This window comes from Rhipicephalus microplus, chromosome 3 (assembly GCF_043290135.1).
Source record: "Rhipicephalus microplus isolate Deutch F79 chromosome 3, USDA_Rmic, whole genome shotgun sequence".
Classification (NCBI taxonomy): domain Eukaryota; kingdom Metazoa; phylum Arthropoda; class Arachnida; order Ixodida; family Ixodidae; genus Rhipicephalus; species Rhipicephalus microplus.
In genome coordinates this window covers 228,456,212-228,473,404 of record NC_134702.1, presented here as the reverse complement: position 1 = coordinate 228,473,404, position 17,193 = coordinate 228,456,212, and the positions used below count along the sequence as shown (strand labels likewise).

At 42.5% G+C, this 17,193-nt stretch overlaps 3 protein-coding genes and 1 long non-coding RNA gene across 4 annotated transcripts in view; 2 read left to right on the top strand and 2 right to left on the bottom strand.

The window, feature by feature from the left end:
- Positions 1–17,193, top strand: part of LOC142803518 (uncharacterized) — a 56,151-nt gene that overhangs the window by 16,401 nt on the left and 22,557 nt on the right. The gene's annotated exons all lie outside the window — the stretch shown is intronic.
- Positions 7,357–10,299, bottom strand: LOC142804153 (uncharacterized). Its single transcript, XR_012894477.1, has 3 exons — positions 10,003–10,299; positions 8,954–9,032; positions 7,357–8,760 (listed from the first exon to the last, which is right to left on the bottom strand). It is a non-coding gene; the product is annotated as an uncharacterized LOC142804153 (long non-coding RNA).
- On the top strand, positions 11,248–13,557 carry LOC142804152 (uncharacterized). The gene is made up of 4 exons (XM_075890766.1): positions 11,248–11,466; positions 12,214–12,312; positions 12,375–12,479; positions 12,871–13,557. Exons 1-4 carry the CDS (start codon positions 11,397–11,399, stop codon positions 13,515–13,517), a joined length of 921 nt encoding a protein of 306 aa, XP_075746881.1. The 5' UTR covers positions 11,248–11,396; the 3' UTR covers positions 13,518–13,557.
- On the bottom strand, positions 13,562–16,684 carry LOC119171638 (putative nuclease HARBI1). Its single transcript, XM_037422428.2, has 4 exons — positions 16,144–16,684; positions 15,945–16,087; positions 15,169–15,337; positions 13,562–14,452 (listed from the first exon to the last, which is right to left on the bottom strand). Exons 1-4 carry the CDS (start codon positions 16,543–16,545, stop codon positions 13,757–13,759), a joined length of 1,410 nt encoding a protein of 469 aa, XP_037278325.1. The 5' UTR covers positions 16,546–16,684; the 3' UTR covers positions 13,562–13,756.

The window sequence follows — 17,193 nt, the reverse complement described above, 5'->3', positions numbered from 1 at the left end:
AAAAGAGGAAATGGACATAGGCCGGGCATGTAGAGCGTAGACAGGACAACCGCTGGTCATTAGGGGAACTAACTGCATTCCCAGAGAAGGAAAGAGGGTCAGGGGGAGACAGAAGGTTAGGTGGGCAGATGAGATTAAAAAGTTTGCGTGTATAAATTGGCAGCGGGAAGCACAGGACCGGGTTAACTGGCAAAAAATGGGAGGGGCCTTTGTGCGGCAGTGGACGTAGTCAGGCTGATGATGTAGATGATGATGATGATAATGATGATGAAACATTGATAAAGGTTCGAATTAGAGTCCATCTAACCTGCACAAAGAATATGCAATCCACTGAGGCACTAGCCGTAAAGTCTGTCTACTGATTGACGTTGCAAATATCATTATCATATCAGTTTTTACAGTGAGTTATTTTATTGTTTTAATATAAACGAGAAGTTAGCTGAGCGTAAAAACAGTGCATTTGTGCTTCGAGCAGTGGTGTATGGTTCTCATTTAGGAAAAAGAAAAAAGATGCCGGTATCGCACGGCGACGTTTTCACGCAAATGTAGAACGTTGGGGACAGCTGGCTGATACATTCATCCGCCATCGAAATGCGAGGCTTCTCGACGCCTTATGACAGAGTTTGGCCGGTTAGCAATTGACGATGGTGCACGTAAATGAGCCAGCGATCAGAGTATGCAATGACCAAACTGTAAATATAACTGAGCTGTGTACACGAATTGATAAAAAATGACATAGTAGTTAATGTTGCTACCGATGGTGTGCTGTTAAGCAAGAAAGGAAGGAAACAGAAAAAAAAAACGCGCGCAGCGAATTGCGAACAAATGCCAATTTACGTGTAATTAAGATATTTTGCTTGCATGAAAAGCAAACGAAAGGGCAAAATCAGAAGCTACTGGCCTTGTATATGCTGTTGGAAAGGCCCACTTTGTCTCCCAAGATGAGGCACGTAGATATGGTGGCCTTCAAATCCACCAGGGTGCCCTCTTCTAAAGTGTACGTACATTCTAAGGCGAAAGGGTGTTAAAAGGGTGTGTGGTTCGTCCTTTTAGGGACTAATTGGGCTGCCACAATCATTAATCCCTTTAAGGACTAGTGGCACCGGGTCTATCAGTTAGTCCCCTCAAGAGACTAACATTTAGTCCTCACATATACACCTTGGTGAGTAAGCGTTAGTCCCACAGTTCACCCCAAAGGACCGACAATTAGTCTTCATATTTGCACCTTATAGAGCAACTGTTAATCCCTACATTTACACCTTACCGGGCAATCATTAGTCCTCAAAGTTGCACCTTGCCGGACGAACGGTTGATCCACTCAATACTCCTATCGGATGAACTTTTTGTCCCCAGTTCAAACATTGTTTTTCGTTTATTTTCCGCCAGGCCTAATACTTCTTTCGCCTGTTTTTCTGCGCGGTGGGCCACAAATTCCGCAGAAAAAAACACGTGAAAAAGTAGTTAGCCACCTATGTGTAACTGCTTTCGCAGTCACGGTAACAACGAACGACAATAGTGAGACATCAAAATCTTTTATTTTTCTACATACACATGAAGTTTCTCGATTATTTTAAGTGAATTCATGGTGAAGAGTACAAGTCCAGTCCTGTTGTCACATCTTGTTCACTCCTTAGGGAGCTTCTCCGACGGAAGCGATAGATGACAGACATTGCAGACGCCAGCGCACGCAGCCTTCTGCCTGTTGTGTTCCCAAGGCTACAAATTCAATAATATATAAACAATAGATAGACATACGTGACAGAAGATGAAAATGCACGCATATGACATGTACGTGCACGTTAATACACTCTAAGCCAAAACGGAGCAACAGGGGTATAGGGGTTGCTCCTTTCAGGGAGCAATTGCATTGTCACTCCCATTACTCTCCTAAAAGGAGTAACTGCAGACGGAGGAACCGCTGCTCTCCTTTCAGTTTGAAAAGTGAAGTTTTGAAAGTGAAGTTTCTCCTTCGGGGGATGAACAGTTACTCCCTCAAGTTCCTCCCTGCAGACCAACAGTTACTCCCACCAGTTGCTCCCTGCCGACCAACCCTTACTCCCACCAGTTGTTCTTCTAAGAGCAACAGTTACTCTTTACCGTTCCTCCCACGTGTTTGCAGTTACTCTCTGAAAACCAACTGCACATGCTTCCAGTTACTCCTTGGGGAAATGAGTATATATCTCGAGTATGCTTGTCACACGCTTAACACATGGCGAGAGCTCCTTGGAAGAGCACTGCTTGGGTGCTTCTAACACAAAAAGTGGACAATATTGAAAGGAAAATTTATTTATTTATTTATTTAGCAATACTGCTAGCCCCAACTTGGGGCCATAGCAGAGTGGGTGTACATAGTACAACAAAATCAACAGTACAATACTGCAGTCAACACAGAACAAAGCACTTCAAAGAACATAAAAAATGTTTCACGAAGAAAAAAAAACACTAGTCAGATATAAATTTTTCAAATGCCTCGATACTGTCTGTTTCAATAATTTTGCTGTCAAGCTCATTCCATTCTTTGGCAGTGCGCGGAAAAAAGGAATACTTGAAAGTATTATTATTGGGCTGGAAAGGAACGACAGTGTGTTTATGACGTTGTCTGGTAGAGTAACCGGAAGAGAACTTTAAGTATTCACCTGTGTTACTATTTATTCGACCATTAACTATCCTAAAGAAGAACAACAAACGAGAAATTCTATTTCTTTCTGAAGTCCGTTTGAATCCCGCTTTGGCAACTAATTCCGAGACTGATGTTGGGCCGTATTTCTTGAAAATAAATCGGACAGCCTTGTTTTGGATTCTATCTAGTTTATGGATATTGACATTGGTGTAAGGATCCCAGATAATGTTTCCATAATCCAAAATGGGTTGGATAAGAGATTTGTACGCCAGAATTTTAGTGTCGTATGATGAATAGCGAAGAGAACGTCTCAAAGTTTTGGCGTGCCATTTCGCCTGACCGTGGCAGAGACATTGTTACATTACATAACGCCGATAATGTTCCTGTCTCTGCATATGAGTGTGCTTCAACCTTCAATTCGTTTTTTTGCTCGGTTTTTACTAATGAAGACTTTTCTTCGGTTCCCTGTGTTCCCGATCGTGAGTACTGCTTCATGTCTCCTATCATTGTTACTGTTGAAGGCATATCTAAACTTATACACGGTCTAAAGCTGTCTACATCGTGTGGTGTTGACAATATTAATTCCAAGGTACTTAAAAACACATCCGCTTCCTCCAGTCAAATTTTATGCCACATTTTTCAACAGTCCTTATCTTCTGGTCAACTTCCCACTGACTGGAAGATAGCAAAGGTTATTCCGATATTCAAGGATGATAACAAACACACACCCGGTAACTACCGCCCCATTTCGCTAACATGCATCTGTTGCAAGCTGCTTGAACACATCATCACCTCTCATATATACAGCCATCTTGAGTCAAATAACTTCTTCTTTCTAAATCAGCATGGTTTTCGGAAAGCGTTATCTTGTGATACTCAGCTATTAGAATTTACGTCGGATTTACATAACGGCATGAATAGTAATAAAACTGTTGACTGCATCTTTTTAGACTATGCGAAAGCATTTGACAGAGTTGCCCATTGTCGCCTAATAGCTAAGCTGTCTGCACTTAAACTCGACTCATCAACAGTATCTTGGCTTAGAAATTTTTTGTCAAATCGACAGCAGTTTACATCTGTCAATAACTTCAGCTCGTCTACTTCATTTGTTTCATCAGGTGTGCCCCAGGGCAGTGTAATAGGCCCTCTTCTTTTTCTGATTTATATTAATGATTTGCCTTGTAACATTTCTTCCTCAATTCGGCTTTTCGCGGATGACTGCGTAGTGTACAGAACTATTAACTCTGAAGAAGACCACGTACATTTACAAAAGGACCTCGACTTAATAAATCAGTGGTGTGACCGTTGGCAAATGACGCTTAACACATCTAAGTGCTGCGTACTTTCTTTCACCCGTAAGAAATCGGTTTTTAACTTTTCTTACTCTATCTGTTCAGCTGTAATTCCCCGTTCATCTACATACAAATACCTTGGTGTCCATCTTGGTACTAATCTTGCCTGGTGTACTCACATCGACAAGATATGCGCGAAAGCAAACAAAACTCTGGGATTCTTGCGCCGGAATCTGCATCATTCCCCATCTACCATTTGGCAGCAGGCCTACCAAACGTTTGTACGTCCTCAGCTGGAATACGCTTCATCGATCTGGTCTCCGCATCAACAATACCTAATAGATAAAGTGGAATCCATCCAAAATCGTGCAGCCCGCTTCATCACTTCAATGTATAACCGCCACTCCAGCATCACCCAAATCAAACGCGATATTGCCCTTACTAACTTGGATTCCCGCCGCTCTGTCGCCCGTCTATGCCTCCTCCATAAGTACTACTACAACTCGTGGACCAGTCGTCTATCGCTTGACATTCCTTCGCGTACATCTAGTCGACTTCATAATCATCTCAGTTTCAGACGCATCTTTGGCAACACTCAATCATTCAATAATTCTGCATTGCCACGCGCCATCGCAGTTTGGAATAGCCTTCCGGATGAAATTGTTTCTGTGAGAGATCCGGTCAAATTTCGTGAGCTACTGCAAATTTATATGTTCTCTTGATTTTGTATAACGATGCTTTATTTTTTTTTTCATTTTGTTTTTTTGCTGCATTTGCTTATAGTGTTTGTTCTTCTCCCTTCCATTGTGCAATTTTTCTTTGTTTTCTTCGATATAATTTCTTTTTATGCTTTATGGTATTGTGATTTTTCTGTAACCCCCCCTACTCAATGCTCTTCTGGGGCCTGTAGGGTAACATGAATAAATAAATAAATAAAAAATGTAATTTCATCATTGCATTATTAGATATGTAGTCGATATGTCGATCCCAGTGGAGGTTGCTACATATATGCAAGCCTAGATACTTGTACTCTGTTACTCGATTTAGGATGTTTCCATCAGCTGTATAATTGTAAACAAGGGGACACTTCTTAATTGTTATCGACATGGCCACACTTTTTTGATAGTTTACACACATTTGCCAAGAATTACACCACTTCATGAGTTTCTCAATTTCTGTGTTAAGCTTAACTTGGTCTTCAACTGTGTGAATAAGTGAATACAACGCACAATCATCTGCATATAATCGTATTTTAACCCTGCAATTATCAACAATATCATTTATGAACACCAAAAACAACAACGGGCCAAGCACGGAGCCCTGGGGAACCCCTGAGCCAACAGGTAACATGTTTGATGGAGTGTCTTTAAAAACAACGTATTGCTGCCGGGATGTTAGATACGATTTAATCCAGCTACACAGTTTCCTGTTTTTTAATAATGTGTTCAGTTTAATGAGCAATTTAGAATGGGAAATCTTGTCAAATGCTTTAGCAAAATCTAAAAAAATTACGTCTATCTGTTTTCTCTCATTAATAGCTGCGGCGAAGTCATGTGTCATTTCAACCAGTTGAGTTACAGTAGAAAAGCCGTGACGGAACCCATGTTGCATTGGTGTTAATATTGAGTAATTTTCCAAGAAAAGCGTAATATGCTTATGAATAAGATGCTCGAGAATTTTACAACACGTGCATGTTAAAGCTATAGGTCGATAATTAGAAATAAGCTGCTTATCGCCATTTTTAAACAGTGGTTTTATCTTGGAAATTCTCCAGTCATCAGGCAAAGTACCCGTCGAAAGGGATGTACGGTAAATAATTAACAAAAACTTAGATGACCACTCAGCGTATCGTTTAAGGAATGCATTAGGTATATTATCGGGTCCATATGACTTTTTCACATCTAAATTAAGCAAGAGGTTAAATATTCCACTTTCTGTTATTTCCAAATCTTCAATCGGAGGTAATGTCTGGAATTTGTCAAATAAGGGTATGCTACCATTATCTTTGGAAATAACGGATTCAAAGTGGGTGTTGAACGCATCAGAAATCTTAGCAGCATCGGGTGTGAAAACATTGCCTATGTTAAATGTATTAGTACTTGAGGACTTCGGTGTGATGGTCCTCCAAAACTTAGCTGGTGCCTCCTTTACCAGCGTGCTCAAACGAATGTTATAGAAGTTGAAACGTTCCTGCTTCATCTTTTTCTTAAGTTCACGAGAGAGCATTGCCACTTCAGCGATACGTTTTTGACTACTGTTCTTCTTAATTTGTTTCCTGACACGGTTTAGTTTTCTTTTAATGTGAATGCTATCACGCGTTATCCAAGGATTCGCAGAATTGATTTTTTGATACTTGACTGGTACAAAGAGCTGAATGCAGGCGTGAATTGTATTTTTGAATTTCAGCCATAATGAATTGACGTCATACTCTTCAGTGATCATACTACTGCAAAGTTCATCGTAGGCTATTTCCAGTCTGTCTAATATCGACGTATCATCAGCAGCTGAGAAGTCAGGAAAATGAGATACGTTAAAGATGGGTTTCTGCAGTAATGAAGAGAACTCTATTAAAACACATTTATGGTCGGAAATTCCCTCAACTATTTCACATTTCGAATCACCACGAATACTTGAACTAACAAAAACAAGGTCAAGCACAGATTTACTAGTTCCGTGAACACGTGTGAAGTCTTTAACTAGTTGGGTTAAACCAAATTGAAATGCAATATCAATTAATGCTTCATTATTATTTGCGTCGCTTCTGTCAACCGAAAGAGTGTTCCAGTTAATGCCGGGGAGGTTAAAATCACCACACAAAATAAATTTATTGTTATCAGTTGTATTGCAATCAATGTACTTTCTAAGATTCTCTAGTACTTCTAAATCACTCGCTGGTGGTCGGTATACAACACCAACAATCACATTTTGGCCCTCATGAAACAGCTTACAGAAGAGTGCTTCAACGTCTACAGCATCAGACATTCTGGCCACGTTCAAATTTTTCTTGAAGAGAAGGGCAACTCCCCCACCACGAGAGTTGCGATCACGACGATAAACATAAAAATTTGGTGGAGTGAATTCGTTATCATAAACACCACTGTGCAGCCAGGTTTCAGTAAGCGCGATAACATCAGGCTCATGAATTGCCACCAAGTCTTCAAGATCAAAATAAATGTTTTATTGTTCTTTTTATGAGGTGACGTGTGACCACACGTAAAAGTAGACTTCGCCACACCACAGCCAGCACTAAACAAACACCATAATACATCAAAGGTTTTCTGCGTCATCCGTGGAAAAACAATCTTGAATTTCTAGCATAGGGCAGTCTGTGTCATCATTGGTGAGAGAAGGGCAACTTCTCCAATTCTGAAGAACTCAAGTTTCGCAGCTGGTGTTTCCATCAGGCTAGCGCAGCAGAACGTCACCGCAGGCATATGTGAAGCATCTCATTGCTGCAAGAAAAAAAATAGAAGTGTGAGGTTAAACATGCCAGAATCAATTCATAACAATGAGTCACACACACTGAAGCAGCGCTTACATTCTAGGATGTCTACTGCAAAACGAAATGTGAAAAAAAGGAAGGTTCGGCCAAACGTTACTTGGCAAGCCATATAAATGCTGACGTGGTAGACGCTCTTCACATGATGTCTCGGACAGCAATATTCTGGAAGAAAATGTGCACCACCTCAACAAGGCATATTTGTAGCTGTTAAAGATACCCTTAGGTTCAGTTAACTTGTTTCCTATACACAGCTGAGTTACATTTCTATGAGCCCAGTCACCAATGGGCATTCTAAATGAGGTCATGTGTGTGGCAAACAACACGTACTGTCCGCTCATGTTAAAATACTTATTTAGCTCGTGCACATAGTTGCTCTCGATTCTACTGTTCTATCACACGCTGCTGCGTCTTGAATTGTGCAATACCTGTAAGCACAAGCCAAGCATGCAAAGCCTGCTTGAAAGCAACCATTTGCAGAGGCTACATGATAATCTTCAGTATATTTCTTTGTACCTGACACAAACGGCTGGACAAAACTATAGACAAATAAATGTAGACCGTGCTACCTTCAAAAAATGCTTTAAATTTAGAAAACTAGGGTGCATTTGTTCACTCGGTTGACGAGTCACAGCCACGAGATATGTAAACGAAGCAATATATTTTAAGGCATGCACAGATATTCTGATTCTTTGTTTGACAGTGTCACAGATAGCTTGCCAATACATATATATTTGAGAGCAACAAGATGTGAAGCTTTTATTAGTTCAACGTCTTGTTGGTTCACAGCCAAACAGGTTACTGCTTGTTAGACAAATTGGAATAAGCACACCATGGTTTCCAAAAAAAGCATTATTAGAAGCTAGCTCCCGGTGTGAATGTCTGCCTATTTATTTTGTACTGCCTTCTACATGTGCCACAAAGACATTTGTTGAGGATGTGCTACCAGTCAAGCCAAGATCGCATACTTGGTCAATGTGATGGAAATACAAACATTAGAAACACTGCCACCTCTAGTAAGAGCATAACACTTCAGTATCTTGGACTAGCAAAGAGGTGCACAAGAAAGTTAAGCCCACTCTTGCGGAACTTTGAACGCGAATATTTCAGAGTGGGGGAGGTCAACATGCTGTGGCACTTTTAAACCCACGAAACATCTGCAGAAAACTGGGTAAAGGCAAGTCAAGAAACGCTGTTATGAAGGCCTGCGCATGGACAGCTTTGTGAATCTAGGCCCAAGTGTTATGCTTTGTGCAAGCCAAAATCCATGTAAATAGGAAAAGCATACTTTTAGGAGTACCAGCGTAAACAAATCTTGGCAGTTGGCTTTTTAGTACAAACAGCAATCCCTGCAATGAAAACATAAACATTTTATCTTAACGGTAACAGTGTGAGCACACACACGGGCCAGCGGAGCCATGTCGAATTGTCAGTGCCAGTGTAACCATGTGGCATAATGAACTATTCTCTGGCCAACACATGCACAGTTTGCCCCTAAAAAGCGATGCTTTCATATAAGTAGTACAAAAAGTCTGCACTTACCGAAATTCACTTGCTTTCTGTACTTTAGCATCGTTGGGAGCATCTTTATCTGCAGTATAACCAAATTTGTGTCATATCCCTGAAAAAAAAGTTAAAGACATGCATTAAATATTGTTTCATTTGGTAGCAGTGAAGTCAGGTTAAGAACAGCCAAGTGGGAATCAGCCGAATTATGTGCATGCGGCAAATCCCAAACGGCGTTATTGAGGTTGTCGAAATTTTCGTCGATTGGTATTAACGTCGATATGTGACTTCAACGGCATGCCAAGTTTTCACAGCGCATAAAGATTTCATGATGCAGAATAATGACAGCGCTAACGAGAACATACAGCATTTATGATTGTCTTTTACAATATTCAGTTTTGCTAAGGTTTTACATCACTAAAGAAATCTGAAAGATTTGGGTCATTCCTCCTCCAATTGTTCTGTCAATATGTAAACTGCTCGCTTGATAGTGCGCTTATAAAATAGTACGTTCAGCGCAGCGGTGAAGCAAGTGGCGCAGTGATGTGGGCAGATTTTTTTTTTTTTTTGGGGTGTGGGGAGGGGGGGGGGGGTCCGCTTATCTGAATGGGCCGGGCAAGCGAATATGGTCGTCAATTTGGGCTCCCTACGCCCGGCCTAAAAAAATTCCGTGTGCAACCACCTGGCTATGCCAGTGAAGTGATGCGACAATGATTTGTTCACTTACTGATTTACATACACTTTACATCTCTAAAAAATGCGGCCCAAGGCCCCAACACTCAGCCGTTAACATTACATAAAGCCAATGGTAGAAAATTGCCAGTATGAATGCAGCTACAACCCCGCCCCAATGTTTTTTCAAGCGAGGTAGTGTTGCGGAAATGAACTTTTAACTGCAAAAGTACACTGGCACTGCAGTGGTGACAGGGGAAGCAAGAGGGTATGCAGGCGGTAATAGAGGTAATTTAGTCCGATACGGCTAGCAATGGATACGGTGAATAAGAGCAAATCATTTCTCTTTCAATAGCGCAACCACTCAACAATGTATTGTAAGAGCATTAAATGTTGCTGAAAATGCCACTCACCTGCACGCTGATGCATGCTCGGTCCTTTGTCCGACGAGCGAACAGGCTTGCAGATAGCTGAAGACGTGTTTACGATGTGTTTGTTCCACCCAGCAGCAAAATCCACAACTACTTCGCGCTCCATAAAGATAAATATACACTAACCTTCATCACGAATAAGCAGAAACGCAAATCTGCGGCACACACACACGATCAAAACATAGCTCACAAGCTCGCCCGTCCATGTGCTCGCCAACCACAGACCATATGAAAATGAGTAAGTAGTGCGAACGGGGACCTAGTTGCGCCGAAAAAAAAAAAAAAAAAACGTCCAGCAGTGGCAGCACAGGCGTCAGCGCAATAATTTCAGTGTGTTCTCCTAATACACTTATAAAAAAAAAACTGAGGTAAACTAAAACTCATAAATAAATATAAAAAGTTGAGTGTAATCTTTATTTAGTGCTAGTCAACATAAACACTGAATAAAATTTACTTTGTAACTTACATCGTTTCTACACCTACTTTGTAACTTACATCGTTTCTACACCAGCGCCACTTTTGTCGTGCGGGCGCAGATGGCGCAGATTTGTCATTCTGCCCTCAAACTACACGGTGAAGCGTGCTACTAAGTGTATGGCTGATGAGAAGCGCGTCTGGGTCCGCTTTTTTTTTTTCTTCTCCGATATATCTGGGCGGGGGTGGGGGGGGGGGGGGCTCCTTATGCACGTGTTTCGGGGCTTGATCGACTTTGACGCCCTTACTTCGCGGACGAACGGCGTGTCTAGGCTTTTTTTATCGTTGTTTTGCACGTGTTTCGGCATTCGGTCTGCTTTGACGTGCCAACTCTCCATTCTGCTGCTGCGTGTGTAAGGTATTTGCCGTACTGTATTCTCAGGCCTTCTGTGTTCAGCCAGCGCTGCTATCTTATTATCTACGGATGCTAAAATAAATCACTGTTTTGGCTTGGTGACGTTTGGCACACAGAACAAACAATAATCTGGCCCATAAATATCAATGTGGGCGTCATGCATATTTGTGTGCGGTGTCCTGCCGGGGAGTAACCCTTGCGTGACGAGAGCATTTACAGCGGTTCCTCCTTCCCTTGCTCCCTTACAAACTTAATGGCGAATTCCATTGAGAGAACAGGAGTAAGGGTGCCGAGCAGAGAGGAGTAGGGGGCAGAGCACTGAGAGCCGCGTCACTCGACCTGCCACTGGAATGCGGCACACCTCCGCAGAGCAGGTGTGAGGGAATAAAAAGGCGAGTGAGGAGAAAGGTTGTGCATCCCAGCGTCCTCTGCTGCAAAACACGTGCGGTCTGATCCGGACGGGCAAGGAAAGCACGTGTGGCAGTGGTTGGTACAGCGCACTCGCTTGCGCGCTATCCTGCAAAGCTGCTGCTTCGTATACTACTACATGATGGACTCGGAAGCTCAGCGCATCCTACTGTCTTTAATTCAACACCAGGCACCATCTAGTACGGAAGGTAAAGTGAATTTGATTGCTTTTTATTTGTTTCAGCGCACTTGTCGCGCATGCAGCATGCAATGCATTCTTGCGCGCGTGGACCTAAGCCCACTATTCTTTATCATATCAGAAAAACACCGTGGATATGACAGCTTTATCAGACTGTTCATGCAGTTACCAGCTGCTGCTGTCATCAGCAGTTAACAAAACGTAAACAATTCTAGAAGTACTGCAGTACACTATCCTGTTGCCAAGTTTCCTTGCATGAGTAATTAATCCTTAATTCAAAACAAACTTACATTGCAGACCCCTCCATCAGCAACAGAATGATTCGCAGCGTTTTAAGAAAAGTAACTGCGAAGTGGCGTGTAGCAAGTGTCACGTGGGTGCAGCTAAGTATTGCACGCAGTAACAATTTATTTTTATTTCTGATTTTTAAGTGGCTAATGTCTCCAGACGGCAGATCAGCATCCCACGTGATACGGTGAAGCCATACATCTCCTCGGAAGCACGATTTCTTATCGCAGGGTCGAGATGCTACGTATGATAAGCGATATTTTTTTTTAATTATCAGTGATTTGTGCAGTGTTTCATGCAGCCCTGTAACATGATGAATTGACTTTTTTAGAATTTGTTTTTTGCTTGCTCTAATCCGCTTACCTTCGAGTGTAAGGCATCCGAGTTTGCATAATGTAGCTGACTACTTGAGAAACCATTTTCATTATATAACTGATTTGATTACATTTCCATCATTGTGTGAAAACAGATGCAGTTCTGCGTACAAATATGGCTGGCGATGTGCCAAGGCGAGGGAGCGAAGAAATGCGCATGGAGCTCAGATTGCCATGCGTTGAAACAGGAGGTGGTAAGTATTAGTATTAACATTATTGCGAGGCACTACATTTACTGCTCATTTATATTTTTTAGATGGCACAGATACTCTGCACCTGCCAGCTCCCACTGCATCAAGATCAGCTGACGGGGAGACTGGTGCTCAAAGCAAGCCATCAGGCTCCAGGAGAGGAGGTGGAGGCAAGTATATTAACACTGAGTGTCTACAATTGCCTCAGCAAGTGTTCTTGGGTAAATCTAACAAGCATGCATCAGAGCGTGTAAAAGTGTACTTGTAGGAGTGATCCTTAAATGACAAAAAAAAAAGAGAGCATGGAAAGCAGACCACTACAATTACTGGAAGACTGGCACAATTTGCATATTGCATTTACATGCACAATACCAGAACTTATCACTTATGTATGTTTGCTAGTCTGCGCAAATGCTTGTTTTGTTGATTAATGCTTGCTGATTGATAATTAAGCTCAAGTGACCGTGCTGTGTGTTAAATTATTCAATTATAAGTAATGCCTGCACAATGACCGACAGTTTCCCAATAAACCATTTATGTGTTGGTTCTTTCTTATTCTAGCTGCTGAATGGACAGAGGGGCAAACAAGGCTGCTCCTAGAGTACTACCTCAAATATTTCCCTCAGATTGGCCCATTTAAAAAATTCAAAAACAGGAAGCAAGCCTTTAAACAAATATCGATGGACATCGAGGCTGTGCTTGGCATAGCCAAAACCCCAGAACAGTGTGAAAATAGGTACAAAACAGTAATTAGGCGTCGGAAGGCGTCTTCCGACCATAACAAAAGGTCTGGTGCTTCACCCACCCCTGTGCCTTTTGACGACGAGGTGAAAAAAATTGAAAGCATTGATGACAGCATTGAACCGGAGGTAGAGCGAGACGCCTCAGGGGCTACATTCAAAGCCTCGCCCGAATCTCCGGCCGTGTTGTCACCTGCCAACACCACTGAGGAAAATAAGACGCAGTCCTCAAATCCCGACACGAAGCCACGGGTAGGAACTGCACGCCTGGCACACATGCAGTTGTTTTTTACTGAAATGAGGGCACTGCAAGAAGAAAAGGAGGCTCAAAAGGCGGCCAGACGTCAAGAAAAAGAAAATCGAAGAGCTGAAAGGCAGGCCGAGCGACAGGTGCTTCGTGAAGAGCGGCGCAAAATGCATGAAGAAAAAATGGAGATTCTCCGTCAGGCCTTTGGACTTCCAAAATAAAGTGGTAGTTTTAAATAAATAAACGTACTACCCAAAGCGATTACTTAGTTTCAATGTCTTTTATTTTCTAGTTTGGCACAATACACTACCTTGAGAAAATGCAAATGGGCCAACAGGTGTGTGGTAAGGACAATTTTTCCCAACCTTGAAGGTGTTTTAACGAGTTCAGCTTTTCAGGTGGGCCTTTGGTAAGCATATATTTGCTCACAACTGCATAACACGTAAAGGAATTCCTTGTTTCATGGCTGCTGGTTCTGCAACCCCATTTTTATCATCAAGTGATCTCTCTTGATGCTAGCCAAGCCACGTAATAGGCTATCCTGTTGGGCTACACTACTGCTGCTTACTTGAACTGCAGAAGAGCTTGAGTCTACATTTGTTGTTTGTGAGGTAAGTGACAGGTCTCGTGACAGGTTCTCTGGCAAATCTCCACAATCAATGCAGAGGTTGTGAAGCACACAGCATGAAATGATAAACTTGGACATGTTATCCACTGTCCACATATCCAACCTGTGCAGTTGTCTGAAACGATTTTTTAAATCGCCAAAAGTATTTTCAATAAGCACCCTTGTCCCGGAGAGTCTTGCATTGAAGGTTTTTTTGATGCTGTCAAGATTCCCATAGTCTCGAATTGGTGTCATCAGGTACTCCCGGAAAGGATATGCAGCATCCCCCACTATATGGTACTTGCTAGAGCACAGTTGTGGCAAAACACTTGAAATCCTGGACCGACGGAAAATGCGTGCGTCATGAATTTTGCTTGGGTAGCCAGTGCTGGCATCAAGAAACCTCTTCTTGTTGTCACAAACACCTTGAAGTGTCAAGGATAGGTAATGGTGCCGGTTTATATAAACAGATCGCACTTTCCTGGCTGGGCACCTGATAGGCATGTAGCTTCCGTCAACACACCCAATTGTGTCTGGGAATCCCGACAGCTGCAAGAGAAAAAAATGTGCACACACATAGTCAAATAAGCATGGCACTAAGGGTAATGAAAGGTGCCAATAACATGCGGAAAAGTTTAAAACAAACTGGAGACTTGAAGCTCATAACGGCGAGTGCAATACACTACCGGTACACATGATTGAAATTAACTGGCTATTTAATTGTGAAGCATCTGGGAAAAATAATTGTAATAACTTATTTAAAAGGTGCATTCTGGCACTAACTAATTCCTAATTGTAATAGTAGAGCGGTAAAGAACACATGGGACCGCACGAAGGGGAATTAATGACACATACAGAGTACATACAGAGTGCACAAGTAACTGAACTCTAGGTTTATTCACTGTACATGCAGGACAAGTACTAGATGTACATCACTAAGCAGAAGATGGGAAAATAGAAGAGATATGAAACAGCATCACATGGTCAAAACTACTCAAGAAAAATGTCCGATTGCTGACAGCATTTGTAATACACATGAAGGAGGCTTGACTGTGTGGTGCTCTTTCATATCTCTTGCATTTTTACATTTTCTGTTCATTTGCAGTTCTGATCCTGCATATCAGTTGCTTTCAGTCCTTATTGTGGTTTGAGTAGGTGTAATTCCTCTTAGTCTGGTCCCTTGAGTTGTGTAGAGCTGTATGACATTGGTGTGAAAAAAACTGTAGTTTATACCTTAAATAGCATGTTTACAAAAGCATAGTTACCTTCTCAAAATCCACAGCAAGCTTCTGCAGGTCACTGGGGAACTTGATTACATTCGGTGCTATGTCGAGCAGGAATGCAGTTACTCGGCCCATCATTCTGTGGTGAGTGCTTTCTGCGACTTCAAAGCGGCCAGCGACATCTCTAATGCATGCTTTGTTGGCTGCATACCTGAAAAGGAGAGGATACTCTAATTAAATAATGGAATTAAGCTTGCTGTTGCTGTCAATGACTGAATAATGGTGTTAACAATGCTGTCGCTGTCAATGAAGCAAATTAGCAAGACAACTGAAGTCAGAAAACACGATTCCACCTTTTTGGGTGACACCTTAGAAACTCAAAATATTTGATTAGTAGAAGCACTATCTAAATAACAAATTCTAATTTTAATTCGCGCATTACATTTATAAGTGTGGAGATGAAGCTCACTGTGAACCTGCTGACACAGCCGATTTGAAATGCTTCGTGAGCAAAAGTTTTCATGGTTGTTTGTAATGATGCATCATGAATTATGCTTTGCCACTGATTCTAGTAACGAGAATTTTGTGAAGCTCAGTGTGTAGGTGTACAAACTACGAAAGCATTTCACAAAATACTATAACTCTATTACGTTCGACACTCGCTAGTAGCATTTAACAAGTTTAAAGCAAGGTGGTCCAATGACATGCTGCGAATTAGGTACATTTATTTGCAATATTTCATATGCCTCTAACCCACTATAAAACGGATTATGCAGTGACCTGATGACAGCGGCATTCCTAAACGTACGGACACTCACCAAAGAAAGGAGAGAATGTGTTCTTCAGCCGACTTGGCAGGCAGGCCACCATGATCACTGTTCTGAGGGCAGTGCGGTGACTTGGCGAATTCTGCTGCCAAGAAGTCCACGACCGGCCGCGTGACGCGGAAATTTCTTTTGAACTGGAAGAAAACAGGCCTTTAAGCAACCTAATTAAAACAGAAGCCGAATGACTCACCTCCTCGTCGGAGTAGCTAGCCACCGTCTTTGTAACATATGCTTCCACTTTCGGCCTTCGCTCTGGCAGAGAAAAGAGCTGCTGAAACGCTGCTGCATACACTTCGTCGTCATCGTCGCTGCTGCTTGAACTCGACTCGGACGTAGAGCTCCAGCAGCTATCGCTGCTGACATCGTCTAGCTCGTCAAATACTTCGGCAAGACGACGACGTTTTGCTGCCTCCGCCATCCGTGAATCTGAAGGCAGGCAAGGTGGACGTTCACTGCCAGAATCTGCCGCTACGACGTTAAAATCGTTCGAGCCCGAGCACCACGCACGCTTCGCTGCCGCCATAACCGCCCGACACGACGCCGCAAAATGTAAACAAGTGAGGAGGATTGCTGAGAGGGTATGTCCGGACATGACGTTCCAAACACGTGGTTTCCTGCGTTTTCCACTCACTCCGCTTTTTAAGAGGGAGCAGACAGAACTGCTCCTGGCTGCTCTCGGCGCAGCAAAAGCGCTCTCGCTCTACCAATGGATGACAGTGCTCCTACTCCTGTTCGACCACTGAAACACGCCGCCTCGGAAGAGAGCACTTTGAGCGTGCTTTTGAGTGCACCTGCTCTCCCAATGGAATTCGCCATAAGATGAATACAGTTGCTCCCCCATTCTCGAACAAGTCGGCCATCTTGTTCCGCTTGGTCTTTTCGGAGAGTAACAGTCGGTCTGAAGGAGTAAAAACAGCCGTTGCTCCCATTTTGGCCATTTTTGGCTTAGAGTGTATAAAAACGTGCGTGTAAAGTATGACACACAAATAACTTTACCTTGACATCTCGCACAGTTCTTCTGAAGCTGCTCTGACAAAAAAGATGGATGACTGGCATCGCAGATGCCAGCGCACACAGTCTTCAGCACGGTGTGTGCCCACGGCTGCACAATAAGTATGTAAAAAAGTGAGTCACACGTCACAGCGGATAAATACAAATGCATATGAGAAATACGTGCAAGGTGAAATGAAAACATACGTGATGTATGACATCCTAATAATTTCACCGTGATGTCACACAT

Coding starts and splice junctions, on each gene's coding strand:
- LOC142804152 (XM_075890766.1), top strand. CDS start 11,397: ATGATGGACTCGGAAGCTCAGCGCATCCTACTGTCTTTAATTCAACAC. Junction 12,313..12,374: donor ATGCGTTGAAACAGGAGGTG/GTAAGTATTAGT, acceptor TATATTTTTTAG/ATGGCACAGATACTCTGCAC. Junction 12,480..12,870: donor CTCCAGGAGAGGAGGTGGAG/GCAAGTATATTA, acceptor TTCTTATTCTAG/CTGCTGAATGGACAGAGGGG.
- LOC119171638 (XM_037422428.2), bottom strand. CDS start 16,545: ATGTCCGGACATACCCTCTCAGCAATCCTCCTCACTTGTTTACATTTT. Junction 16,088..16,143: donor CTAGCTACTCCGACGAGGAG/GTGAGTCATTCG, acceptor GTTTTCTTCCAG/TTCAAAAGAAATTTCCGCGT. Junction 14,453..15,168: donor TTGCTGTGGATTTTGAGAAG/GTAACTATGCTT, acceptor TTTCTCTTGCAG/CTGTCGGGATTCCCAGACAC.